Below are 26,225 nucleotides of genomic sequence, written 5' to 3'. Positions count from 1 at the left end.
GGATGGATCCAGGTGTCTACGGGTACAGATGGGGAAAGGAGGCTGGAGACTCGTTGGAAAGGATATTCTCAACGCTGGCTGCTGAACGATTTGACATTGCGGTCCAACGTCGCTCTCAGTCGAATGGCCTAAAGCATTGTTCAGGAACTGCAGGGATATAGAAGTGGGACTGAACCTGGAGCTCACCGCAGCATCTTCCGGTCGAAGGGCGCCCTTGGCCATGTTATGCTTACCCGCCCGCAACTTCTGGTTTCTGTGAAGCAGGCTTGAGGACTTGGACGAGCTCTCAGTATTTGCCAGCAGGTTGCGACATTCCTCATCCGTGGCCGGGTGTCCCTCGAGAACGGAGAAGAATTTATGCCGCAGAACTGTCTTGATTCTGTCGAACGCGTGAGAGGTGTACCAACCATCTCGTTCCTGCAAGAACGAGTCAGCTGGCATACAACGCGACAAGGGGTAACGCACATCGCATGATTCTCTTAGGCCGTCAGGATCTTCAATCATCTCGCGCAACATGGGATCCACGATATCGCAGAGCTGGAAGGCAGCCGTCTCCTTTGAGACAGTCTTTCCATCGAATATATGCGAATTCCTGGCGCGAATATCAACCATTTGAACCGGATATTGTGTCGCCTACTCACTTTCTGTCGTCACCTTGTTCGTTCCGAATGTGTAGGTTGACATTCGTTCGGTCCTGCCTCCTGGTTGTAACAGAGGGACGCGAAATTGGGTGGTTTGCATTTCGGAAGTATAGTCGCTGATAGCTGTTTGGAACGAGTCAGCAGCAAAGAACCTAGTGGACGAATTCGCACTCACAATCGTGCTCGATTATCTGCCCTTGGGTCGTAGCCAAACTTCACCAAGGTGTCTCTCCAGGGACCGTCCTGGAAGACGTAACACACAAGAGGCAAGATGACTTTGGAGCTAGATGTATTTGAAGGGTTAGCAGACATCCTTTCATCGTTATGAATGTCGTACTTGAGAATTTCTCGAGATTCCAAGGGAGTGAACTGGTTGAACAGAGACATCCTTGTCCAAATCGGCCTCGTCTCGAATAATTCATTCAAACGTTCCAATAGCTTGGGGTTCGCCTGGTCCCTTGCCTTTTCCACCGCGTCAGGTGGTTTGGTGGGAACTTGGTTATCAGCGAACATGATTGAAGCGGGGCCATAGCCCTTCCAACGCATTTTATTGATTAGTCTTTTCCGTTCTTCCCCTGTTTCTTCGTCGACGGTTGTGGTCACAATGGACGCACTGTTTGCCTTGAAACTGGCAACTTCAATTAATAAAGATTTACAGATAATCGTTTGCCACCACGTACTTGTAACCCTGTGCAATCGTTTGTCGGCTGAACAAAGGAGGGGGGAAGAGACGGAGGTTCTCTGGTGCTTCATTCGGAGGTTGCGATGTAGATGGTTGACCAGTTTCTTGGAATAGCTGGGGGTCTAGTTCCATAGACACATCGCCTGTCGATGAAGACGCGGTAGATTGCTTAATGGGCGGGATGCGGTACGAGCATATAGCGTCGACTGAGATGGTGTCAAGCAGTGGCTTTAGGGCCGTATGGCGTACATTGCTCACCATCCATATTGTCCATGGCCACGCGTAGTTTGGATATTGGGTCGTCCATGTCGGGGAGGTATTGGAAGTCGGCCATACCTAAGGGAAATTAGACGACAGCCTGACAACTCAAGGTCTCTGCTTACTTCGAAAACGGACGGTCTTCGCAACCACACCGACAACTTCAGCCTTGTATTCGCCTATAGCACCATCTGCAGGTGGAACGCCGTCTTTCTGCTTTCTTTTCCGTCGCGTAACCTTGAGTAGCAGGTTGTTGGTATTGACGACGTCTCCTGGTATTGGGTGAGCGAATGGGTTTCCGGGGTGCAGCGTGAGTTCCATTAGAGACTCGGTTTTTGGCGCCATGCGTCGAAAAGCACGGTCTATTTTGCCTTGCCCTCCCAGATTTTCAATAGCTTTGGGTACTGAAGACTCTTTTACATATCCAGGATACTCGACAGAATAGAACTGGCGCTGCGGTAGTGGATGTTCTGTCGCTGGGATTGCAGGCACCGTGTGTTCTCGATTTTCTTCCACTGGAGGCACATCTGGAAGCCGTAGTTGAGACGTCGACGGCTGAGCGTCGATTTCCATGATTGATAGGGTAGAGAAGTGATGTACAGGGTAAAAGGGATCTGGGATGGTGGTGGAAGAAGAAAAGGTGCGAGAATCTCTCGGAGGCATCATACCCAGTCCCGTGACCGTACTACTTTGACCAGGGGAACACTCCCTTGGACGCTCCAGATAAACCTTGGAGTTTCTGCAGAAATTCCTATATAAAATGGTTAATAAAATTGGAGGGCGCAAACAAAACCAGGACAATACGCACTGGATTCTGAAGGTCTACTCCAGCGTTTTGGAATTCCGTCTTCAAGTTCTGCAACGCCAATCGGAATGCTGGATCCGCAGCGAGCTTCATCATAGTTGTAATTCCAGGTTGCTTGCCTGAATTAGGATCAAGTCCTATGCATTTCCTGAGGTTCAGAATACAAGACAGGCCTCCAACGATGGATCTCCTCACCCTTCTCCTTGAGTATCTCCACAAATTGCTCAATTGCCTTCAGTGCTGGAGGGTGCGCTGCAAGCTTCTTCCATTCTGGGGATTGGGCGAGTTCATTTGCAAGTTCGACAGCCTTCTTCTGAGCCTCTTGCGTCGTTTTGTCATCCGCCGGAGGTGAGGGTGAGCTCTTCCAGAAGGTGCGACGCTGGCATACTATCCGAGGGATTTGCTGTTGTACTTGGGAAGTGCGATGCGGAATAGTCGAGAATTGACGAATAGAAGCTGTTCTCAGCACTCGGAGGAGAGACATGTTGGCGGCAGTCTGTCGTGGAGGTGAAGGTCGTCGTCGTCGCTGTCCAAGGGCGAACCAGCACCGAGCGGACCGAGAAGACGCGACCGCCGAAACGCGCTTGACACTTGCTTGACACGATCACGACAGTGAAGTCACATCTTGTTTAGGGACGACTTCCATGGATAATGACTATTTCTCGGTCGAAGCTATCCTAGCAGAGAACCAGGTAAGTCTTATTGTAAATCACGCGTAATTAGTCGCGCCTGATCTCTTTCACAGAAGATACAATGTACGTTTAAGCAGGAGATCCCTGGAATGGGACATCTCGCAGGTGGCTCAGATCGCGACGTGAGTTCGTAACTTCCGGATACTTTCCTCGCGTTTCGCTGACCAGCTTGAATAGATCGCGGTATTGAGTAAAGTCCAGCTGCCAATGTGGTTGGCCTACATTGTCATCTACTCGTTCGTCCACCGTTCCTCCTCTAACGGGCACACCGTTGACTATTCAATGAAGAGATTGGGCCGATTTCAATATTCCACCTCCTTTTGGACTCAAGGTTAGAAATGCACTGAACGCTGAGGCAACAAGCGTGCGATTGTCAAATCTGGTTGGCTCGGATGGATCGTGGTACGGATTCGGGAAGATGATCATGGATATGTGCGTTCTGTCCAGGCTGCCTGCGTACACCATTGACCAAAGTTTCTAGGTTGAGCGAACCCCAAGGGACAGAAATGTCGAAGATGATGACGACCGTAAGTCTACCCTCGCCTTCATTGGAACCGTCGGCGCCTCATTCCGCACCAAGGCCTTCAAAGCACGGATAACGGAACTCGTAGATCAAGCGCAGCACTTCGCGGCTCTGGGGCCTGGCGGTGCCGGTGGCTCCTCTGGTGATACTGCACAGCTATTCAGGCAAGGTCTCGACACAACGGAGCGCGAGTGTGAGTTTCCCCCCCATGTTTCTGGCCGTGTGGTGACCCAAACACTTCGGTAGTGTTCCTGCTTGCACAAGAAAGCGCGAAGAGAATCAAGACATGGTATGAGGAGAACAGCAAATCTCGACAATAGGATACGACATACGTTTCACCAAGTCCTTTATTCATCCTTCTTACTCTCCCCGGTCTGTCCGTCTCCGCCTTGGGGTTGCGCTGGCGGCATCTTTTTCAATTCATTCACGAACCTGTAGCATTAAAATTACGACCGTGTTTCATACATTGTGAAAAGTTTATGTACTAACCATTTGACACTGGCCCATAAAGCCAACTCTATGAAAATGAGAGCGAATATGTGTGGGTTTCCCGACGTGAGGAAAGCTAGGCTGAGCAGGATGACCAGGAGAACCGCAAATGCTCCGTCGACGATTGCGAGGAAGGTCGGTTGCAACGACGATCCTGGTTTGAGAATATTGTTGAAGAAGGACTCGAGCGGGTTCTCGCCTGTTGGTACTTCAGAGTTGGATGAAGATGCCATGGTACACGTTCACGTCCTGTGCCAACACCACGATCCACGGTAGAGACTGTAGTCCGGCACCGCGGCCCGTCCGATCCGTTACCCCTGTCTTTTGTCGAAGTGAATGTCACTCCAATCCTTTACCCGTTGGTTTGATCCATTATCATTCCAGTCTAAGTATACAGGGTAGTTCTTGGAGGTGAGTTCTCTGATACGTTTGCCATGTGCAGTAAAATACGTGGTTTGTCACTAGTGGGAGAGACGAAGGGTCCTAGTCAGGGGTGGGAGGGGTGGGACTCGCTTTGGAGGGAACCGTCGGTGCCACAAACGGCGCGACAATTAAGCATTTTCCTGTTCGCCAACGGCGACTGCATCATAGCCGGGCAATGAACTCTTCAATCGACGGTCGTGCCTCTGGTGTCAGTGACCAGCACTGAAGCAACAGAGTCCACATATCGTCGTCCAGACCTCGAGCCTTGACCTCCTCTTCTCTTGGCTGATCTGGCTTGATGCCTCGCGCAGCTTTCAAGACGGCCTCAGTATGGTGCTTGACTCTTCGATACGGCTGCTGGTGAGTGAGGATCTACGAGGGCAAATTAAGGTCCGCTGTTCTTGGGCGACGGCTTTCGACGAACCTCGAGGACTGTCATGCCGAGGGCATACATATCAGACATGGTAGACATTTTCCCTCCGCCCTGGCAGACTTCAGGCGCGAAGTAACGGAACGAGTCTGCCACGATGCTGCTCTGGGTGAATGGGGTACCAGATACATCGTTAATGATCTGGGATAGACCAAAGTCGGTAAGTCTGGGATGTCCCTCCTCGTTGATCAGGATATTACGCTAGACGTGAGTTTGAGTGATGACAGGCCGGCCGAGGACAAACATTCGAGACTCACAGACTTGATGTCCCCATGGACAATGGGAGGATCACATGTATGCAGAACTTGGACGCCGAGGGCAATGCGTTTGATCTAAGCCGCTCCAGGTTAACAAGGCAGAAGAGAAGGGATGGGACGGCTTACAAAGTCTCTGTAGTTAATTTTATGGTCATTGGCTTTGACGTACGTCAAGGCGTCGCCATTCTCTTGCCATGGACTGACCATGTATGGAAAGGGACCGTCCGTTTGACAGAATCCATAGAACGGAACAATGTATTGGCCTCTATCTTTCTGCCAAACTTTAGCCCAAATTTCACCCTCTCGATTGAACCGCTACAACATCCGCTCAGTCTTGTATGTCCCCGCAGAAGGTAGGAAAACTTACATGCCGCGATTTCTCATCCGCTTTCATGGCTCTGATGGCCTTCATGGACACCTTTTCCTTCCCGAGGTAGAGTCCTTCGTAAATGTCCATAGTCGCCGTGCCCGCCACGGGGAATTCTCCAATTCGCTTGACCTCTCCGGAACTGAGGTTGCGGTTGGGAAGTAGTTCAGAGGATTGTTTTTGTAGCTGGTAGAGGTTGAGGGATAGTCCCTGTTGGATTGCCTCGGCGATCTGTTTGTTTTCCCCCATAGCCTACGCATTGTATTAGTAAAAGCGCTTATTGCACGCAGATATAGAACGTGCCATCTGCATCATGCCCATGAGAGTCCGTAACATTTCGTTATTTTCACGGGCAAGATCCTGAGTAGCGTCCTGCGTATCTTGGAGCCTTGCCATACTGCTGACGAGCTCTTGGTGGTCCAAACGCGTGTTGGCTTCATGCTCCTTCTGCCATTCGAATATCTCAATCTGAGATTGTAGCTGCACAGAAGAAGTTCAATGCCATGTAGACTCCAGGGAGTCCAAGCGTCGCTTACTTGGAATTTGGAAATGCAATCTGAGATGGCCGTATGGCATTCCATGATTTCTCGAGAAACGTCATCCTGGCTCAGGAAACTTTTGATCTTGCCCATTCGACTCCATTTGTCCATCCGTCCACGAATGAGAGTAAGTTCCCTGGTATCGCTTGTAAGCGGCAATCATGGAGTGGAGTTGGGGAGGAGGGCTCACCTTTCCACGGCTTTCTTCGCTGCCACCAGATTGGGGTTTAAACCCTTCATTTCTGTGTCCTTCAACGATTGAACAAATGCGTGACAGCGGGTTGCTAGTTGCCTTGCAGCGTATCTAGTGTGAGATGGGGCGTAAATATAAGTCACCGAAGGCCTCGCTGTGGTGCTGTAGGGAACCGTACCTGTTTTGTACGACATTGTCGCAGCACTGTAATATTGCACACAGTGCGTCAACGATGAAGTTGTATCCCGGAAGCGGAGCGAACTGCGCTGTAATCTGCGCAAGGCTCATTCCAAGGGAAATCGTCAAGTGCGGCTGCGGGGTATAGGGCACCGTCATTGCAATCGGAACGATGACTAGGGCTGGTGTGCACTGCGAAGCGAGGAAGGGGGAGAAATGGGTACTTCTGCTGCGATTGATGACAATCCGGTGTCATATAGCACTAGACCTGTGGTATACATCATGGAGACTACACGGATGTCCCGGTTGGCCTGGGGAAAGCCCGAGTGCTGTGCAGGCTGTACGGTCAGCAGACACCATGGCCGTCAGTGGACTCGGAGGAGACGATCTGAGTTTAGCGCCCACGGTGTTGGAGGGTTTCCCACACTACCCGTCTTGCTTCCTACTCCCATCTAGGAAATGCTGTGAATGCCTTCCCTGTTTCCTGACGCTCCGATTCAGCTTCCCGCGTACCAGTCTCTGCTCGTTGTAGGCAAGTATCATGCTTCAGCACCCATCCATCTAGCGGTCTCTTATGCCACTGAAAACCCCGAGACTCGCCCACTGGTGCTGTCGCCCTCGAGGTCGATGCTGAAGGACGCGCTCAGAGCCATTAACGATGATTGGATCACTTCCAAGTCTAGACGTGGCAACATGTTAGACGCGGTCTCTCGAGTACAGATGCTGTGATACTTGGTTTCTTTCATTAATTTCACCACAGAAGTTCTGAAGATGCGTTCTGTGGTTCTAGTTACCCCCCAACCCCGGTACACCTGTCGTTGCTTCTTTCTATGCTTCGAACCTCTCAGGGACAAGAGGAGCAAGAGGAAGCAGAACCCATCTGGACCAATCCCAAGATCTGCAGGACCTTCCCCCCTGGGCTAATCGTACTGCATGAGCCGTCTCTGTATTTTGCTGATGCTGAAGATGAACTGTGAGTTTCTCGGTGGCTTCGTTATGCCTCCATAGCTAGACCACGATGAAAGATCCACCCATACAGTGTCCTCTTATCTGAACCTTGTATCCCGCTCATTCGCATCCATTCAGTCCTTGACCATAGAAGGGTATGCACTCCATGCGTCTGTGTTCCTTGTACTTTACCAACCCCACTTCAGCTCCACCAGATTACCTTCTGTCGTCCTGTTCGATTCCCAATTACTGAATCTGCAACTCCCGATCACCAAGGCACCTTCGGATACCTACCAGTATCTTCCCCGGAGGGATAGGCAGTTTGAACCCGTCTTTGGGCTGGTAGAGAAGTTCTTTGAATGGGTAGCTTTATTCGAACTCGGTATGAAACCCTGTTATGCATGCGCTGCGCCTTTCAGAAACTTACTTGTATTCCTTAGCCGAGGACGAGGACACAATTCCATCGTCTCAAGGCGAAGATGACGAAGTCGAAGCCCTGCACCAGCCAGGCAAACAGATGAAACTGTACCGCGTCAAGTCTCCCAAAGAAGTGCAGCTATTTCGTTGGGAAGAAGTTATTAGTTCGAGCGCAGAGGACGCTGTTCCTGTGACACGATTTGTATTCTAGTATACTTACTTGTCAAACGAATAATTGGTTCAAAATGCCGTTGCAAAACGCGTTCAACCCGGCAATCAATCCACTTACTTCGCGCGCGCCGCGCTCGATGTGTTCTTGATTCCATACCTTGACCACACCCACTGGCGCTGGCCACCAGCAACGGCCTGCGATGCATCCCTTTGCATCCTACGTCTTGCGGACGTACTACAAAGCAACAGGATGGAATGAAGACAACCTCTACGCCAACCTGACCAGGTCTTCCAATGGTAAACACCCAACGTCGTCCTTGGCCATTCCGACACCGTGACTGACTCTGGATGGGACACAGCCGTTCTCGACTTCACCGTCCCTAGAGGACTCCACTTCACAGTCTCTAAATCACCGAATCCACTCTTTAAAACAACGTACTCGATGACTGCTATGCCTTCACTGAGCGGTTCACTCGGATATATCTTCACCTCGTGCGACTTGAATGTATTGTCCTCCGGCACCGTCAGGTTCAAAGACATGCTAGACCGATTCAAAGTATACGACCAGCCTCGGAGGCCCGAAGGGAAGGAGGAAGAATGGTTGGCTGGTGAACGTGTCGATACTCGCGGTACGTGCTCTGCCTGACCTCAAACCCCGAATTCCGCGTGTTGAACGCAGAACATCTGAACTGCATAGATTACTTGCTCTATGGCAGGTTCTACCTCCCGTCTGGCCGACTAGATGCTCTGTACTCTACACGACTGTCACCTACAGTCCAACTCTCCGTTGCTGCCATCTCCGACCCTATCTCGGGTACGCCAGTAGACGGACGGAGGAGAACCGACCCCAGTAACATCATGTTGAACCTCCAGCACGACGTTGGGAAGTGGTGCACCGAGTACACGTACAGTGCTGAAGATAGCATGTGGGGCGTTAGGTTCCTACACAACTTTGGTCGATTGGCTCCTTCCTCTTGGGAGACTACCAATGGGGAGAATGGCACGAATACCTCTGCTCCGGGGAACGCCAGTAATAGTAGAGCGGGAGTGAAGCGGGTGGATGAAGAGGATGCGGTTGAAGGCGGACTGAGAGGGAGAGTTTCCGTTGGTGCCGAACTTTATTTCAGTGCCAAGGAGCGTAGTGCTGGAGGTTCGTTGTTCTCTCTAGCCCGCGTCTAATTTCACAAACTAACATGCCCTGCCATCGACAGTATCAACAGGCATCCGCTTCTCAACGATGCCAGACGCGACACCACCTTCAGCCCAAATACCCCCTCCATCACCTTTCACACCCGACCCAACCACCTCCGGACCCTCACCCGCCCTTCTTAACCCCCGACCATATCCCCAACCCCCCACTACAATCACTGCTCTATTTAACCCCATGCTCGGACATATACAAAGTGCCTACACAGCTCGCGTATCTCGAGACCTGGCTTTGGCTACCAGATTCGACTTTAATGTGTACAGTTACGACAGCGAGTGGACGATGGGTGCGGAGTGGTGGTTGCGACGGTCGCCTCGCTCGTCGACAGATTCCGGTGAGGAGGGAGCAGAAAAGCCCAGCTATCCTTCGCCATTGGGCGAGGTGCATGGAGTTGTGAAAGCTAGGGCCTCGACCAATAACGTGCGTATGTTCCAGCTGCTGAGCGTATCTGAAGTGTTGACTTTTTTGGTTCGCCAGGACGTCTCCTTGATGTGGGAAGGTCGTATAAGACAAATGTTGGTCAGTCTGGGTGTCGTCTCCGACCTCTCGAGTCGTGCCAAACCTATAAAAGCCATCGGAATCGAAGTGTCGTATTTCAGCTCCGAGTAGCCGTTGATTTTAGTTTGTTCCAGAGGAATGTCGTTGAATATTAGTCACATTGGGACGGTCGTAATGGTGGTTTTGGTTCGGTACTGACAGGCAACTAATTTATCCGTCCCTAGTACATAGATACTATCATCATCACCCGAAAACTAATCAGGACTGGGTCATAATGGAGCGAAAAGCTATTGTACATACAGATGAGGAGAGATTGGAGGAGCAGTACAGTTTCGGAGATAGGGAAATGCGAAAGCTATTGGAACTGAGAAGACAAGGCTAAAAGTAGGCGACTGTATGGTAAGATGACATTTTGAATGCATTGTCAGGGGACGGTGAAATCAAAAACCGACAGAGTGGAGCAAGAGATGAGCAGGAGCTGGAAGAGAAGCGGGAACAAAGGAGACTGGAATGCAGAGACGAGGTTCGGGAGGGGTATAGAGCATGGAAATCTTTTACAATAAACCAAGAGGAACGGAGGCCGGAGCGTGAGTCAAAATCAAATAGGAACGAGAAAAGCAATCAAAAATCGAGTGTCCATTTCGATATTCGAATTGTAGAAGATCTGGAGCAGAGAAAAGAGATAAATAAAGTCAGGGTGCCGAGGTCAACTCAGGAGTCACCACCGGAAGAGACAGGTTGAGCAGCCTTGGGGGTGGTGGCTACGATGGTCCTAGCCAAACGCGAAATCGCGTCCCCTGTGATGACAGGTCGAGAATGTGCTGGTCTGCCACTGGTTCCCATGGAGGGCGAGGAGTGATTTCTTGAATGATGATTTCCTCCGAAACCACCACCTCGCCCTCGATAGTTCTGCGAGTGATAAGAGAACGGTCGTCCACCGCGTGTACGGTTGTTGGCGCCGTGGCTGAACCCGTGCAAGGAATTGTTGTCGTTATAACCGTGATGGTGGTTATAAGGTTGTTTGGGAAGGTTGTTGTAGGTTGATAAATTAGCTGGAGCGGACGTCGCGTCTGCAGGACCCTTGGGTGCGTGGATCGAAGCTGAAAGTCCTTCCTTATTCCCAACACCCCCGAATAGGGGGTCTTGAGCCGTAGCGGGTTCTACTGGTTTGGGGGTGGAAGCACCACCAGAAACTTGAGCGGGGGTAGAGTTGGTTTCTGAAGCGGAAGCTTTGGAGGTAGCTTCCGATTTCTTGGCGGGGGGAGGGAGCGCTTCTTGAGGATTTGCGTTCTGGGGAACTTCGGAAGCTTGATCTGTAGGTTTGGAAGACGTTGCCTCGGGCTTGGATGTGGGTGGTGCTGGTGGCAGTTTTGATTCGCCTGCCTTCGAGTTCGTGGACGGAGGGGGGTTAGGTTTTACTGCGGGTGGGGGAGTTGGTACAGCATTGGGAGGCGTAGGGACTTTGGCCGCAATTGGTTCCGGGAGAGGTTTGAGTCCATCGACTATGATGGGGGAGATGGTCTGAGCAGGGAGGGACGCCTGGCTGGTGTTCGTTGTTGTGATTCCCCAGTCGTCAAGGTCCGGGAGACTGTCGTCGTCGTCTCCTGCCCAGTCAATATGGCTTCCAGGGGTCGAAGGTCGATTATCAGCCATCGCTGACGCTCGGACACGCTCGACAAGTGCATCAATGTTTGTACGCATGTCAGGAGTGCCAGTATTACTGGCTCTGGCTGCAAGGTGCGGGGGTGTATCTCTTATGGGTGCCGTCTGGGGAATGGAGGATACACGGGGCCGACCTGATCCCAGCAAGTGATCGTCTGGACCATTGGGTTTGATCTTCGAGTTTGAACCTCTGTTTGCATTGGATCGCCTTCGCCTGTTGGAAGAACGGGAAGCTGATTGAGGGGTTGGCAGTTCCGATGACTGGGTTGACACCTGGGTAGAGATGGGAGGAGGGGCTGCAGCACGGGAGCCTCGACGCGATGAACCTTTTGTCCGGGGTGTTGATGGAGGTTTCTCGCTCGGGTCAGCGACAGAGGGCGGTTTGTTGGTGGATGGCACGGGTTTAGGTTTTTCCTGTGTTCGTTCTGGACGAGAGTCTGGTGGGGCTCTACCTTCTCTGTTGGAATTTGAGCCTCGAGAACCGCCACGGCCACCACCACCTCTGCCTCCACGATGACTGTTTCCACGACCGCGGCCACCTCCTCCACGGGAGAAGCTGCTAAAAGCCGAGCCTATGTCGCCAGACCTCTCCCACCTAGAAGACGAAGTTGAGGAAGAGTTGGCGCTCGGAGCAGGCGTGGCCATTTGGCAAGACTATTCTTAGAGGCTGCGTTCAAGCACTGAAAGACACATGTCAGTGCAGAAATTTGTTCGGATCCAACGGTCTTACACTATATTGAGGGGATAATAAACACAACTGTAGCTGCCAGCCGAGTCTTTCAGTTGGGCAGCTGTGGATTTGACGAGTGTTGTAAGGTGAAACGTAGAGTACAGCGGGCAAAAAGAGGCAGGGAGCTGCAACCAAACGAATAACTGATCGGAAAACGCCCAAATGAGGCAACACTAACCTCGTTCATCACTTTCACCTCAACCTCTTCCGTCTCATCGTCCACCATGTCCAAAGCGTCCCAACCAGAACTCAAAAAGGTGCGCACGCATTTGGTACAAAGTCTGGAGTGATACTGACCCACAAATTGCTCGCAGTTTATGGACAAAAAATTGTTCATCCATCTGCAAGGTGGACGCAAAGTTAGCGGGACACTGCGCGGTTATGATCTCTTCTTGAACCTTGTCATTGACGACGCGGTGGAGGAGACGACACCCGGTCAAAAGCACCCCATTGGCACCGTGGTACGTGCTGTGCCACTGTATCTCTCGTTCAAGTTTAACATTGGGTCCAGGTCATTCGAGGAAACAGCGTAACATCGATGGAGACTTTGGAGGCGATCCGACCATGATGAAGAGAACATGACCTTGTGCGCCAGCGGAATCGTTGACGACTGTATGACACCCGTCTTTACGGATATGACCAGAAAGCTAGAAGAATGATTTCACTTGTATCTATACACACTCCAAAGCACACCGACCACCACTATCGCGTCTCGTTGGTTCGCCACAGCTTTTTTTTTTCGCGAGAGACCCAGCGATTGAGGAGCAGGCCTTGTACATCTCTGCGCATGTTGTAGAATAGCCCGGTTGGCAAAATGGACAGGGACCCTGATTCGTGTTGACTCGTTGCGCGTCCGGGCGCTTGCCTGATGGTTGGCAGCGGCCTCTGGAGCAAACACCGGGACAAAATGTGGGGAGATGGTCATGTGATGATTTTCTTGATGCTCACCGCCGTGTTTTCGACAACGTCGCTGAGTGGGTCGGACAAGCTATGCCAGGCAGGGTCATTGCCAATGCCTTCGCCTCTCATTCTCTAAGGAAATCCGTCAGCTCACTCGCTATCCCACTCAATACCCTATGGCCTGCTAATATCTCAAACGCCGCGCCGTCGTCGTCGTCAGACTCCCCGTCACCGCCAGCAACTTTTTCAGCCCCGTCATCAAGCAATGTAGTCAAGAAAAGCGCCTACGCAGACCTGAAATATTCCCTGTCGATTTCGGGCAACCCGTCACGCGTCTGGAACAACTACCTCACCCTGCTGGACAGCATCGGCTTCCAGCAACTCCCACTGGAACTTCACCAAGAGGTACTGCGAAAGTGCACTCCGTCTCACCAAAAGCTTCGCCTGGCTGTCACACGGCGTCTGCTGGCGGGGAATATTCCAAAAAGTCCCCACATCAACGAGGGTCGCTTCCAAACAATCATTCGCAACATCCGCGCAGGCGGGAACGTCCCCACCCTCGACGACTACCACTTTGTCTTATACCAGTTCGCCGCGACAGGTCACTACATCGGCACCCTCAATGTCTACCGCGAGTTGATGCACCTTGGTCATATACCGACAGCGAAGACGCTCGGGTTGTGTTTCCAGGCCATTGCTCACCGGTTTACGCTGCCAATAACCGATGCCGACCGTCCCACTATCGTCGAACAAACGCGTCAAATGTATTCCGAGATGTTGGCCGACATGCGTCGCTTCGATATCCCATTGACTTCGGTCAACGCGGACTTGTCGCTCCGGATATTGAAGGAGAATTTGGATTTGGAGGCGTTGGAATCCTTGTTGCGATGGGCGTATGGGATTGACTTGTCGTACCCAGACAAGGTTCCATTGGAAATGATGGAATCCAAATCTCCTCCGCTACCCTTCTCTACCTCCGCCCTCAACACCACTCTCGAAATCCTTGGCCAGCACGGCCACATCTCGAAGATGGTTCAAGCCTTCGAGGTGCTCACCCAACCACTTCCCCACGCCCAGGAACACTTCTTCTCTACCTTTGACGAGGACGAGGATGATATTGGTGCCATTTCCAATATCAAACCGCCCTTCAAGACTCCTCACGCCACGCCCAACACAACTACCTACACCATCCTCATGCGTCACATATGTCGAGCTGACCACGCAACTTTTGCCCGACATTACATCAACGAGACGAGACATCTGGACAGGGAGGTAAATACAAAGCTGCGCAAAGCTTTGCACTACAAACCCCAGAACCTGAAGTTGTCGGAGATCCCTTCTCCCAATTTCTCGTTTAACAGAGGGATTGTCCTGCCCGTTCTTGGTCAAACCAACAGGCGTAAACGGTTCGGCTTGATGAAGTGGTTGTCGACCAAAATGCCCAAGATCATCAAGAAGAAGAAGCAGGATCTCGAGTGGTACACCATGAAGCGCGATTCTATCCGCGCGTATATGGAGAGCCTGCCCCGTGTACAGCCTGCAGAAGCGATGGAACCTGCCGACGCTGTAGCTGAGGTGTCCTCCGACTCTTCCCCTTCCAAACTTTCTCCCAAGCCCCAAGCAGAACCCCTTGATTTGGACACGGATTCGACAGCCCCGCCTCCCGCCCCCCGCGTCAAACCAATCAACCTTGACGTACACATTGAAATCCTTCGCAATGACATCCAAGGACTGGAACACTTTGCTGAGTACCTCGACGACCTCGTCGGACGAACTTCTCAACGCGTCAAAGAGCGACTGGGACGGCGTGTATGGGCTGGTAAAGACGTTTGGTTTGCGGAGACGCGGAAGAGAGCTGTCATTTCACGGGAGGAGTGGATGGACGCTGTTGGGTTCAGGCCTAGGAGGCGGGTTCATTCGGTCTTGGCTGGGTCGAACCCCAGACCAAGGGCGGTGGGAACTGGTGGGCTGAGGAGTGCGACCTGGGCGAACGAAAATTACTTCAGTCATAATCGGGCTGCGCTGTGGGGACAGAGGTCATTTTCGACATCGTTCGCCGGGGTTAAGGCCCAGAGAAGTGGGTCTTTGTCATCGTAGCGAACGGTATCGTAGAGTGAGTGTTTCCCTTCACCGTACACGAATACTTACTCATTCATGCCCTAGTCTCTGGCCAACTTTTATAGTCATTGTTCTCTCGTGGATAGATCGCTTTCCAGTTCGTTTCGTCTCTCGCTCAATCTAATGGAACCTCGATGTCAGTAGAGTAGTCTAATCCAGCTATTATCGACTCTTTATGCGAATTTGTAAAGCGGTATCTCGCACCAGGCTTTGTTGGAAAGATGGCTCGTCGTCCTTTGACTTCGTGCTTTGGTTTCTTGGAGAACACATAATTTGGCGCCCTGTCGCCATGACTCGGAGCGCTTGTCAGTGGACCTCCCTTTGTAAGCGCAGACCACACGTGGACTGGTATCAAGGCGTCCCCAAGAGCGGCCTGCTTATAGGCGGTTTACACGGATCTTTGCCGCCTCATAAGTCTTGCCCATGTTGGAAAGTGAGGATTACAGTTGATCAAAGCTATGGAGTTGAGCGGTGAGAGGTTTCGAAACTTGGCGCGCATTGGTTCTGGATCCAAGGCGCCAACCTGACAGACGTTGGCCTCACCTGGAGACTTTCGCTTTGACGTTCTCGTTTTGAAGAGACATATCATCAGAGTTGTGGTATTCTGACCGAAGCAATATGATTAGTATCCGAGAATTGAAGCAAACCTCCGTGGGGACAGGCATGCCGTCGTTCTCCCGGACACTAGTGATATGGCAGAATGAGGCAGACTGGGCCATGTCATTAACATGCCTTTGTGGGAGCGTAATTATACAACTTGAAGCCTAAGCGTGTCCGTGAATGCAATGAAAGGAAAGCAAGACAATGCAAAGCAGAACTGCATTGGTCAAATGACGCGCTGGAGCTCGTCTCCGTGTTCGTCGACGATCTTATCCATCCCAGCTATCCACGTTTCGACGTCTGTACCTCCCAGTTCGAATGGAGCGGTGGCGACCTTCGTGGCTCCCGTCGTAGTTGGTCGTCCTAGCCCTAGGGAGTGTGCGAGGGCAAGCACAGGCAGCCTGCGAAGGGAACGACCAGACATTCCGTGGGCCTAACATAGTCCTTTAGTCATCCACCAGAGAGCTGAAAGGAATGCAGGTCGTACCTGACACTTTGCAGCTAGGTGAAGAAGCTTCAAACCAGCATTCCTCGAACGCTGATTCGCGTCTGACGAATAATCAAGGGATTGGTTGGGCTTGGCAGTGACTTCGTAGAGTTGGACCTGCATCAGGCTAGGTAGAGGGAGTGGGGCAATGACACCCTTGGACATGATCTCCGAGACAGAGCTACGCAAGATGTCGTAGACAGCTTCTCGGGAAGGAAGGTCGATGTACTGAATAATGTCAGCCCGATCTACAAATGCATTGTCTGGGGAAAGATGATGAATCAATACGAACCAGAGCATTGTTTTGCGTCGAGAAAAGAGAACTCACCGATAGCCTTCACTAAGTTACTCGTCGCCATTACTAAAACATTCTTGCGATGCTTCAGTTTGTCTAACTGGGTGAGGAGGGCGTTCACCACCTATCAGGAAAGTGAGTTGACGAAAAACATCGGTATATGCGCCGTCTTCACCCTAAGACCGTCAGAGGGCTCGGTCCCTGCCATTGCTCCAGCTCGCGCCGCCGTAAGAGATTCTACTTCGTCAATTAAGACAACGACAAAGGCGTCTTCCTCATCGACGAGATCTGTTATACTGGTGAAAAGCCTCTGGACCAGCTTTCCTGATTCTGAGAACCACTTGGAAAACAATGAGTGCGAATTGATTTCTAACAAGCGTGCGTTGGAGTAGCTGGGAGACCGGTGAGAGACCGGCGGGCCACAAAGTTAACGAATCTTACCGATGGGAGAAGCGAATGGCGAGCTTCTGAGCAAGGGCTCGACAGAGGGACGTCTTGCCTGTGCCGGGAGGGCCGTGCAAAAGAACCACTCTGTTCCACGAGACGAGGTTGACTAGCATATGTTCAGTATTTAGCCAATATTTCGGTTCTGTGATGACTCACAATCGACGTTCACATCGCTCAAAATGAGTGTCGCGTGGATGTAGTCTAGGAGTTTCATCTTGACATCGTTTGAGTACACCAAAGAGTCCCAGAGGCCTTCCCAGCTTCGGTTTGGAAGCTCGCAGACACTGGCAGCCATTGTGTCATCATCGTCTGCTCCCGCACTGTTGGAGAATTCGTCAAACGAGCCGCTATCCAATGGCTGATAGACATGGATCTGTAGGTTGGCCTCCGAAAGATTCAGCGAGGTTGATGGACATCTAGATTCGCAGATGGTGATTTGTTCGACGGTGGACGCCAGCTCCGTGACGCTTTGCCACCCTTGAAGTTTCGAGGGAATGGCTATCCTATCGAAGGATGAGATGTAATTGCGAACATTACTTCTGACAGTGTCAAATTTGGCCGCTGTACGCGGTTGGAGCCGGACCTCGACTGAATGGAGAGCCTTAATCACGATATCTTGGGCATTGGGCAGATTAACTAACCGTGAACAGGCCATTGCGTTGAGCCAGATGCGGCAGGCTGCTGTCCTTCTTCCTGATTCTCTATGATTGTCGAGCCCATCGTTGACGGTCGGTCCTAGGTAAAGATCTGTAGGCAAGGGACACTGCGCGCCCCAAACGCGCGACAATGGGTCCCAATGCAAACAACGCGTAAACAATATTCGACACTTTCGGCATTTCCCGTCAAGGCCATCAAGTCCGTAAACATCGGATTCAATGTTCTCTCCCAACATATTGTCTACCAGCACCTCGTAGCCATGGCCAGCAGCGCTGCATGCCCAATCGATGACACGCCCATCACCAACGAAAAGAACACCACCGACAATCCGTTGGATCCAACGACGTTCAGGTTCCCTGAGCCGTTGGCTTGCCCAACTATAACCATTGAGTTTTGCGATAGAGTATGTTCGTAACATATCCAGCGATGTGACTGAATGCAAACTCTACATCAGTGTCGATGGTAAAGATTATCCTGCTGTTCAACAAATTGCTATGCACATCACCTCTCATCTAGGCTACCCCGCGCTACATGGGTTCAGACGGAGCTCTTCCTAACGTTCCCTCCTCCCAAGATAGGGTGCATTAGCCTATTACCAAGGAACACTGAAGACGCGTCAGGTCGTTTCCGAGTATGGCTCTCTAAAGACAGGGAGGCAGAACCCATCTTACTCTGGGATCGTAAAACTGAAGGGGGTTTCCCTGAACTTAAAGTTCTCGTGAGTCTCCCGTACTCATACTGTCAGAAGGCACATTGACAGTCGACAGAAACAACGACTCAGAGATCATGTCTCACCTGGGCAATCTTTGGGACATTCCGACAAGAAATGAATAGGAGGACGGTGTCTTGATCGCTTTCGAAGTAGCGACATTGCTTTATCTATACAGCAGGTGTACAATAACGAATGTTTCCGACTGCCAGAGTTGAAACTGTCCTCACATGGGACTTCCGTCTGCTAGGCCCTGACAGTGCCGCGCTGTCTGGAGGGAATATTGTGCTTGTGGGCCACTCAGAGTGATTCAAAGCGATTGTGGTACTAACCCGCCCGGTTTTCATGATCGATTGCTGAGCGTTACAGCTCACAGTCTGGTCCTCGTCGAATCCCACCCCCACATTCAGATCACGGAAGCTGGCAAGGGTCAAGCCTTTTCGAAAGGCGCCCTCAAAGAAAGCGCTTCAAAGTTGCAGCACGCAAGCGGGGACGACTCGATACCTTGTATATACAGAAAACTTTCTTATTTTCTAAAGCGCGCAAGTGTAGTGTAGTGAATCATGTATTTCAATGGAGAGACTGTCCATGAACGAGGAAAGCGCCCAGCTTGCCCTCGTTGGCGTCTGAATTATTCCCACATTCTGACCAATCAGGGTGGAATGCAGGGCTTAGCTTGGCGAAGCGCGTCAATCTGTGACTAACGCAGTTTTGGCTTCGCTTCGTGATCTGGGAGCGCTCCCGCATCGTTCGCTGGCCAGTTTCTACCTCGTTCGACCTCAGTTTCTCTTTTTCTGAACACCGAACTGGCTCTCCACGGTGGCCAACGCGCTGCTAACGGTCTGTCGCCATGGCGTCCGAAGATTCGCGGTTGGACAAGCTCATCGCTCAGTTGAAGAGCAATGGTAATGTTCTATCCACCCCTTCGTCCAGGATTTTTGTTCACACACGAATCGCTCAGATGTCGACGTGAAGGTCGATGCTCTGGCCAAGCTACAGTTAGAGTTTGAGTCCGAAATCGAGGTATGAGGGTTTTCCTCCGTGACGGTGCAGCGACAAGTTGAGCATGGACTCCAACACCCTTTGCAGATCACCGATTCCGACGCAATTATCAGTGCATTCAAAGCGTGCCTGCGAATATCGAACCAGCATCTGACAAGTGCCACCCTTTACGCCCTTCCTCCGCTTTTGCCACTGATTATAACGCGCAATGTTGCAATAAACAACTCACAGTCCACCCCAAATGCCTCGTCGAGTTCCGGAACTTCTGGCCTCATCGATGTACCCACCCTACGCTACGTCCTCATGTCATTTCTACCCCCGGGAGGGATCATCGATCGTCTAGGGGATAAGGAACGACCACAGGCCAAAGCGAGGGAAGCGTTGGTGATCCTTGGTGGCTACGCATTCCGCGCCGGCGGTGCAAGCAACATGACTTCGAAATCGGGGAAAGGTGTAGAGACGCCATTGATGATATTTGAGCGTTTTCTGAGGGAAGCAGGGCTGGCCAGTAAAGTTTGGAAGGTTAGGGAGCAGGTGAGTCTATTTAAATAGATGTCTGTACGTACGTTAACCGGAAGGTGCTCTTGACGTCTCCAGAGTATCCTTACCCTTGTGAACATCCGACGCGGTCATCCTCAGTTCCCGATCAGGCCCTACCTCACCCTCCTAGTCGATTGCTTGGAAGATACCGACGCCCATGTTCGGGACTGCGCTAGGACATCAGTCGTTGAGCTCTTCTCGGGGCCCAGTGTCACCGATGCTGCCAGGGCTGACCTGAAGAAGGAAATGTCAAAGAAAAATGTCCGCAAAGCCATAGTTGAAGATGTTCTTGCAAAGTTGCTGGCGGCAGCAACAGCCAGCGCCCCAGGCAGTGCCAATGGTTCAGAACAGGGAGAAGGGGGCTCCAAAGCCAAAGAATATATACCTCCGAGCCTTAGGATTGCGGGAGCGAAAGCACGCGCCCCGAGTCAAACCAATACACTCTCGAGAGCGACGAGCGTTATGAACCTGAAAGAAGTCCCACGTCCAGCAAGTAGGGGAGCTGCTGTCGTTTCTCCCCCGCCACTCCCCACATCCAACCCTGTATCTGACAATCCCGATGTTCAAACTGTCTATGTACGTTCTCTTCGTATTCCATGAAGTTCTATTCTCACTTTCCGTGCGTATAGATCGCCTCAGCCCGTGATTTGGAATCTGAGTTTGCAACAATGGCCAAACCTTTCGAGGCAAGTGCAAACTTTGTCAACCTTTATCTGTATCCTCATCAGATGCCCAGGGCAAAGAGACTGAACACAACTGGAGTGTTAGAGACTCTTCCATTCAGAGAGTGCGAGGGATGCTCAAAGGCGATGTACATAATCGGTATCCCGAGGTGTTCTTTGCTTGCTTGAAGGACGGGTTTATGCAATGGTCCTTGAAAACAGTTAGTCATGCGCCTCTGTATTCTTGCTTCTGTCCTGAACATTTCTAGCTGGCCAGTCTAAGAACCACTGTCGCCGTTAACACCTGCCTAATGTATTCGGAAATGGCGGCGATACTGGGTCCTGGATTGGACCCATACTGTGACTTGTTGCTCACCAACCTTCTCAAAATGGCAGCATTTACCAAGAAGATAACGGCCCAGCAGTCACAAACTTCCGTGGGCGATATTATCACATACACCTCAGCACCCTCCAGGGTCGTCTTGCCTTTACTATGGGCCACCTTACAAGAAAAGACAGTTCAAGCACGGGCGTTCGTTATTGGTCATTTCAAGAAATATCTTGAAGTGCATGGCCTGCGCTCCAAAAACAATATTGAAGCCGCTGGAGGTCTCGAAATCTTGGAAAGGTCTATCAAAAAGGCACTGGGTGATGCAAACCCCGCCGTGCGAGAAGCGAGTCGTGTTATGTTCTGGTCTTTCCATGCCATATGGCCAGATAACGCGACTGCCATCCTGAACAGCCTGGATAATACCGCTCGGAAACAGCTTGAAAGGGCATGTCCTGATGCATCCATGCAGACTTCGCTTCAGCCCAAGACACCTGCTCCTCCAAAGAAGTCAAGCATTGCTGCCGCCATCGCCGCCAGCAGAGCCAAGGCCAAAGCCATCGCCGCCGCCCCTCCAACCCTCCGGCACCAAGCCACCTCTTCCCATACTCCCGCCTCGTCTCGCCGATCCACTTCCCCCGGTACGAGTACGTCTCCGAGGTTGACGACCTTTGCAAGGCCGACATCGCCTCTGCGAACGTCTTCGTCACCCGGCTCCCCTCCCTCGTTTAAACCTCGCCCACCAGTCTCAGCGTCACGCTCTGTCAGCTCTACTGCAGTGCCTGGAAATCACTCCCGAGGATCTTCGAGCAATTCGAGCCAACGAGCTCACTCGCCGTCCCTGTCCGATCATAACAATGCCCGACGACGAACGTCTTCGCCTCTCGCCACGACCGGTACCCTGCGCAAAGCGATGCAAACCGCCCTGCCCGCCTCCCCTCCTTCGTCAGCAGGCCAAGCCTCGCCACCTCGTCGGCCCACCGGGCTGGGTATCAGGAATGGGCCCGTTCCCGTTCCCAATCGAGAGTCCCTGTTACTCCCCTCTGTTTCACACCTGAAGGACGAATCCTTCCTCCTTGCTACAACCGTTCCCATACCGGAAGGTGACACAGACACAGAGGATGACCACTCGGTCAATCTCATGTCGTTCTCCGCTGCATATGAGCAGCTTCCTCGGTCCCGCACCCCGCCCCTTTCTCCTCGCTCGAATGGGTCGAAGCCGTCTGTCGCTGCCAGCGTTTCTAACGCCTTATCTTCGGGGTCGCTCTCCGATGTGGTACCGGGACAGTTGGGAGGACTGCAGATTGTGGTCGAGGATGCACTGAGAGCGAGGGCTGAACAGGCTGAAAGTGCGGCTGAGAGGTTGTTGGAATTGGTTGATGATGCAGAAGAGGATGAGCTGCAAGCTCCAATGATGCCTATAACGATCGGTAAAGGCAAAGTCAGGCATTCGAATATAGGAGCTGCAGCAACAGGAATGGATAGTCAGGCCACTGTCAGAGCCAAACCCAAATCCTCACCTGCACCCATTCCCGCTGCCTTCGCTGGTATTGCTGATACACGAGCGCCGAAGAGCGACAGAAGTCAACAAGCACCACCTAGCACGCCGAATAACAAGACTAGCGTGATTATGAAGCAGGCGGCAATGTTCAAGGATAGTCCTGTCAATGCCAAGAGGAGTGCATCGTTATTAGACGTTCTCCACGCAAAGAGACACTCAACCGGATGGTGGCTGAAGAGGATGAATCGTGCGTGCCTTCCTTCCCTATTCCGATGCCGATTTCTCACATTTGAGCGTCCTAGTCTTCTCCAAAGCTGCACCCTCGCAGCTGAAGTCCGAGTTGGAGCGTATGGATGAAATAAAAGCCTTGGTCGAGGCTTTGGAGAGGGGTGAGCTCTCGAAAGACATTCTACAGAAGGCCGCATTGGCATGCATAGAGAACCCCGTTGCTCCGGATCCATCTTCCCCCATGTCACTGGTAATGGGCGAAGAGCCAACCAGCCCCTCGCCATTTGCTGTCAAAGCACTGCCTAGTCAGCAGCAGCAACTTCACTCAGATCTTTGGGAAAGGGAGAGGTTGTTCGATAGGCTGTTCGGAGCCCTTTTGACTGTGCTGGAGCCTTCCAAGGTAAGTTTCTTGGATATTTGGATGATACAACATTATAACGGTGGATCGTAGGATGAGTCTGAACTGGAGTATGGCCTCATTATCATCTGGGAGATGTTAGAGAACCAGGCTCCGTACCTGGAACATCGAGAGGCTGACTTGTTCTCCATGTTGATGAATCTGAGGTATTGCAACAAAGTCAACGTACGTCCCAAACGCATTCACCTTCCCATGCCTGACATCTCATGATACGCGTGTATCCAGGTCCTCGAAGCCACCAGCACGATCCGAGACGCTCTTACCAGCAAGATTGACCCAGTCTACGGCCTTACGACCTTCCACTCGTGTCTCCGTTCCTTCCATGAGGGGCAACCTCCCGAGCTTGATGGTGTGGAAGGATTAACGGAGGTTAAAGCTGCAACCTATGCGTTTGGGTTAATTGCGCTTGGCAAGTTCATTTTGAGACTTCCGGCTGAAATTGCTGAAGAGGAAATCCCGAGGCTGAAGGCGACACTCATCACTGTGAGTTTTATCTTTTCAGCCGTTTCGAAATCGATGTTAAGTATATTGGTTTCCGATCCTAGGCCTTGAATGACCGTTCCTCCCTCATCATCCGAGAATCCGCGGCAGCCTCGATCATCGCTGCACAACTTGTCATCCGGAATGAAACACAGCTCTTTGCGCTCCTTGATGGCTTGGCAGACGATAAGAAGAATCTTCTTACCTACTTGTTTGATAAGCACGGGGCTAGAGGGGATGGGAAGGGTGGGTTGATGAGCAATGGGGATGGGAAAGGGGGAAGCGGGTTGGCCAAATTCGAGAAGGAGATTATGAGGTTGGACACGAGGACCAGTACGCCTAGTCGTGTTTCCAGTGGCTTTGGGAGGTAGAGTGGGTCTCAGGGAGAGACTCCAAAGGGGAGCTGAAAGAGCTCCCATTGTTCGACGACGCAACCTGAACGCACTTTGATTTCGATAGACTTATCCTACCCTATGCACACTTTGATACGATACCAATCCCCTTTTCATGACCGAATTGTACCTTTCCGCCCCAACTTCTTCCAGGTCTCGCTTTTGTCGTTTATTGAACCACTCGCTTTGTTTTCGTGTTTCTCTCCTACCCTCGTGTCCGGCCTTGTAGCTTTGTGATTTATGATGATTATCATATGGTTTGCTATTAAAGTAATTTTTGTCCGCGGTTAGAGAAGGATGTACAGGGCGGACCAACAATCATTTCCAGGTCAATCAATACAATTGGCGAGGGGGGTGGGATAATTAAAGAGGAGGCAGTGGGTGGGTGCACAGAATGGTGCAATGAAATTAGAGTTACTGTGAGGCGTTAACCGTCTAATACAAGGGCCTGCCCATGCTCCTCCTCAAGACGATATACGACGCTGCTCCCGCAGCCAACCCTCCCAAATGACCAATGGTGTCCACTGTGCCTCGCTAAAATGCGTCAATCGTTAGTCTGTTTCTTTCTCGCCGCATGGGAGACCTCACCTTATCTTGGACTGTCTTGTAAGCGTCCCAGGCGAAGATGCCCGAAACCAATAACCAGGCTGGGACAGGTATGATTCCGTAAATGTAGAACGAGAGTGTCGGGGCAGCGCAGGCGAGGAAAGAGGTTACGCTGTATATTGCACCTGGAGTGAGGATGGTGAGGGGAACTTGCTCGAGTACCCAGGTTTGAGCATGTACACACCACTTGCTCCTAAACTTGGCCTGTCTCTCTTATCGACGTAGCGTGCGTAAAGTAAGGACGCAGCCGAGGACACGAGTCCGCCTGTCCCAAGGGACAGTCAGCATAGAGAGGTTATGAGAGAGAGCTGTACTTACATCCCATATAGAGGAAGATAAACCTCTTGCTACCGATCATTTGCAAGACCACTGGTGCGGTGAAGAAGAATGTGAAGCCGTTGAAGAAGATGTGTGCCATGTCTTGGTGCGAGAAGCAGGATGTCAAGAGTGTCCAATAACGGCCTTGCCGCAAGTTTTGCCAGCTACTTGTAAAGTGCTGGTGCATCCAGAGATAGGCTGAAGGGTCGCGTTCGTATTTCTGTTGGTATTGTCACGACTTGAGTGGCCTGGGGTGCTAGACGAGAGAACGCACGTATTTCTGTTGGGACATGTACCATGCTCCGAACACCAGACCGTTTACGCCCAAGATCCCGTACATTACGGTTTTCTGGGGTATCCTGTCGAGAAAGTCGAGGTAACCGCGTTTGGGTGGTGGATTCCATCCTCGTGAAGGATGATATCGCAGGCTTTGCTTTGTAGACGTCAAGAACGACCTTGAGTTGGCGGTATTTCGCATCAGACAAGACTGTCTGAAGAGTGTTCGATGGAGGAACGACATGGTTCAAAGCCAAGTGATGATGATGGCGTTCCGGCACGCGAACGCGTTGGCCGGAAGGGTGTTTGCCGTTGTTATAGAAGAGCTGGCCATCAAAGTTGTAATTAGCGCTCAAAACGCCCCTTTGAAGAAGGCCACAACCACATATAGAGAAATGTCGCATCATCTATTCCTTCTTTCTCCCTCTGATACTCCTTTGTACAGCCTCACTCATCAGTCGAGCAAACCGGCACCAGTTGCGACCAGTCCATTGGCTGCGAACCTCCCGACATGGTCGACTTCAGCGTTTGCAGGGACGTTGACGGCGCTGTCTGGGGCATCGAGTGCTCCGCAGAGGACGAGCGATGGGGTTGTGAGGGGCGGTGGGCAGGATAGGCATGTTATACAGATGATTGCGAATGCGAGTCTGGATGCTATTGAGGACGTGATGCGGAAGGAGAATGCGATGTAAGTGGTAACAGTACGATTGTCTTTCTTTGCTGATGGACCGGGACATTGGCTAGGTATCTGAAATCTGTCGACAAATTCAACGAGTGGACTGTATCGGCGTTTATCACGCCTGGAAGTGAGCTAAAGTCCTTTATTATTGTGTTGGATGGATGATAATCAGTGGACAGACATGAAGTTCCTTTTGTTACACGACGGAAAGAACGACGATGGAATCCGGTCGTTTTTCATGGAAGTCTGGGAGTTGTATGTGAAGGTATAAGAAGTTCTTTCAATGAATTGTGAATGAAACTGAAGAAACAATAGACAACGCTGAACCCGTTCCATACGGCGCACACGGCGATACGCAGTGCAGTGTTTGATGGACGAGTGCGTGCCTGCGCGAAAAAGTATTTGTAGTTGTTGTTGCTGAGGCAGGTCGGCGGGGATTGAAATTGGGTGGTCTCTAGACTCTCAGACTCTCT

At 51.5% G+C, this 26,225-nt stretch overlaps 14 protein-coding genes across 14 annotated transcripts; 8 read left to right on the top strand and 6 right to left on the bottom strand.

Moving 5' to 3' along the window:
- Positions 1-68: 68 nt before the first annotated feature.
- Positions 69-2,870, bottom strand: CC1G_14587 (hypothetical protein; the record flags this gene model as incomplete). Its single annotated transcript, XM_002911110.1, has 10 exons — positions 69-128; positions 187-417; positions 466-592; positions 642-764; positions 817-1,269; positions 1,322-1,529; positions 1,582-1,659; positions 1,707-2,310; positions 2,390-2,505; positions 2,582-2,870. 10 exons carry the CDS (start codon positions 2,868-2,870, stop codon positions 69-71), a joined length of 2,289 nt encoding a protein of 762 aa, XP_002911156.1.
- Positions 2,871-3,030: 160 nt separating this feature from the next.
- Positions 3,031-3,921, top strand: CC1G_00114 (hypothetical protein; the record flags this gene model as incomplete). Its single annotated transcript, XM_001836926.1, has 7 exons — positions 3,031-3,078; positions 3,132-3,200; positions 3,256-3,314; positions 3,367-3,510; positions 3,560-3,605; positions 3,659-3,794; positions 3,848-3,921. The coding sequence occupies 7 exons, from the start codon at positions 3,031-3,033 to the stop codon at positions 3,919-3,921; spliced, it is 576 nt and encodes a 191-aa protein (XP_001836978.1).
- A 27-nt stretch (positions 3,922-3,948) lies between these two features.
- Positions 3,949-4,323, bottom strand: CC1G_00113 (hypothetical protein; the record flags this gene model as incomplete). The annotated part of the gene is made up of 2 exons (XM_001836925.1): positions 3,949-4,033; positions 4,091-4,323. The coding sequence occupies 2 exons, from the start codon at positions 4,321-4,323 to the stop codon at positions 3,949-3,951; spliced, it is 318 nt and encodes a 105-aa protein (XP_001836977.1).
- Positions 4,324-4,675: 352 nt separating this feature from the next.
- Positions 4,676-6,346, bottom strand: CC1G_00112 (TKL/TKL-ccin protein kinase; the record flags this gene model as incomplete). The annotated part of the gene is made up of 8 exons (XM_001836924.2): positions 4,676-4,885; positions 4,938-5,144; positions 5,201-5,275; positions 5,327-5,515; positions 5,568-5,819; positions 5,973-6,047; positions 6,104-6,242; positions 6,297-6,346. The coding sequence occupies 8 exons, from the start codon at positions 6,344-6,346 to the stop codon at positions 4,676-4,678; spliced, it is 1,197 nt and encodes a 398-aa protein (XP_001836976.2).
- Positions 6,347-7,306: 960 nt separating this feature from the next.
- On the top strand, positions 7,307-8,052 carry CC1G_00111 (hypothetical protein; the record flags this gene model as incomplete). Its single annotated transcript, XM_001836923.2, has 3 exons — positions 7,307-7,449; positions 7,640-7,806; positions 7,865-8,052. 3 exons carry the CDS (start codon positions 7,307-7,309, stop codon positions 8,050-8,052), a joined length of 498 nt encoding a protein of 165 aa, XP_001836975.2.
- Positions 8,053-8,173: 121 nt separating this feature from the next.
- CC1G_00110 (MDM10) lies at positions 8,174-9,828 on the top strand (the record flags this gene model as incomplete). Its single annotated transcript, XM_001836922.2, has 5 exons — positions 8,174-8,309; positions 8,372-8,641; positions 8,710-9,162; positions 9,224-9,639; positions 9,697-9,828. The coding sequence occupies exons 1-5, from the start codon at positions 8,213-8,215 to the stop codon at positions 9,826-9,828; spliced, it is 1,368 nt and encodes a 455-aa protein (XP_001836974.1). The 5' UTR covers positions 8,174-8,212.
- Positions 9,829-10,428: 600 nt separating this feature from the next.
- Positions 10,429-12,024, bottom strand: CC1G_00109 (hypothetical protein; the record flags this gene model as incomplete). Its single annotated transcript, XM_001836921.1, has 1 exon — positions 10,429-12,024. One exon carries the CDS (start codon positions 12,022-12,024, stop codon positions 10,429-10,431), a length of 1,596 nt encoding a protein of 531 aa, XP_001836973.1.
- Positions 12,025-12,333: 309 nt separating this feature from the next.
- CC1G_00108 (hypothetical protein) lies at positions 12,334-12,677 on the top strand (the record flags this gene model as incomplete). The annotated part of the gene is made up of 3 exons (XM_001836920.1): positions 12,334-12,366; positions 12,424-12,570; positions 12,621-12,677. The coding sequence occupies 3 exons, from the start codon at positions 12,334-12,336 to the stop codon at positions 12,675-12,677; spliced, it is 237 nt and encodes a 78-aa protein (XP_001836972.1).
- A 422-nt stretch (positions 12,678-13,099) lies between these two features.
- CC1G_00107 (hypothetical protein) lies at positions 13,100-15,106 on the top strand (the record flags this gene model as incomplete). Its single annotated transcript, XM_001836919.2, has 1 exon — positions 13,100-15,106. The coding sequence occupies one exon, from the start codon at positions 13,100-13,102 to the stop codon at positions 15,104-15,106; it is 2,007 nt and encodes a 668-aa protein (XP_001836971.2).
- Positions 15,107-15,953: 847 nt separating this feature from the next.
- CC1G_00106 (thyroid receptor-interacting protein 13) lies at positions 15,954-17,676 on the bottom strand (the record flags this gene model as incomplete). The annotated part of the gene is made up of 7 exons (XM_001836918.1): positions 15,954-16,160; positions 16,215-16,477; positions 16,543-16,633; positions 16,685-16,901; positions 16,951-17,062; positions 17,113-17,544; positions 17,598-17,676. 7 exons carry the CDS (start codon positions 17,674-17,676, stop codon positions 15,954-15,956), a joined length of 1,401 nt encoding a protein of 466 aa, XP_001836970.1.
- Positions 17,677-17,752: 76 nt separating this feature from the next.
- CC1G_00105 (selenoprotein W) lies at positions 17,753-18,201 on the top strand (the record flags this gene model as incomplete). The annotated part of the gene is made up of 2 exons (XM_001836917.1): positions 17,753-18,016; positions 18,130-18,201. The coding sequence occupies 2 exons, from the start codon at positions 17,753-17,755 to the stop codon at positions 18,199-18,201; spliced, it is 336 nt and encodes a 111-aa protein (XP_001836969.1).
- Positions 18,202-19,172: 971 nt separating this feature from the next.
- On the top strand, positions 19,173-23,852 carry CC1G_00104 (STU1; the record flags this gene model as incomplete). The annotated part of the gene is made up of 11 exons (XM_001836916.2): positions 19,173-19,227; positions 19,284-19,345; positions 19,412-19,858; positions 19,922-20,440; positions 20,649-20,747; positions 20,796-21,501; positions 21,601-22,602; positions 22,658-22,983; positions 23,035-23,166; positions 23,227-23,484; positions 23,547-23,852. 11 exons carry the CDS (start codon positions 19,173-19,175, stop codon positions 23,850-23,852), a joined length of 3,912 nt encoding a protein of 1,303 aa, XP_001836968.2.
- A 456-nt stretch (positions 23,853-24,308) lies between these two features.
- Positions 24,309-25,317, bottom strand: CC1G_00103 (hypothetical protein; the record flags this gene model as incomplete). The annotated part of the gene is made up of 5 exons (XM_001836915.2): positions 24,309-24,407; positions 24,462-24,604; positions 24,664-24,744; positions 24,798-25,017; positions 25,072-25,317. 5 exons carry the CDS (start codon positions 25,315-25,317, stop codon positions 24,309-24,311), a joined length of 789 nt encoding a protein of 262 aa, XP_001836967.2.
- A 151-nt stretch (positions 25,318-25,468) lies between these two features.
- Positions 25,469-25,917, top strand: CC1G_00102 (hypothetical protein; the record flags this gene model as incomplete). The annotated part of the gene is made up of 2 exons (XM_001836914.2): positions 25,469-25,761; positions 25,818-25,917. The coding sequence occupies 2 exons, from the start codon at positions 25,469-25,471 to the stop codon at positions 25,915-25,917; spliced, it is 393 nt and encodes a 130-aa protein (XP_001836966.2).
- Between the last annotated feature and the right edge of the window lie 308 nt (positions 25,918-26,225).

The sequence above is a fragment of the Coprinopsis cinerea genome, assembly GCF_000182895.1.
Source record: "Coprinopsis cinerea okayama7#130 chromosome 5 map unlocalized cont3.5, whole genome shotgun sequence".
NCBI lineage: Eukaryota > Fungi > Basidiomycota > Agaricomycetes > Agaricales > Psathyrellaceae > Coprinopsis > Coprinopsis cinerea.
Note: the sequence above shows the minus strand (reverse complement) of the source record. Positions and strands in the feature narration are given on the sequence as shown.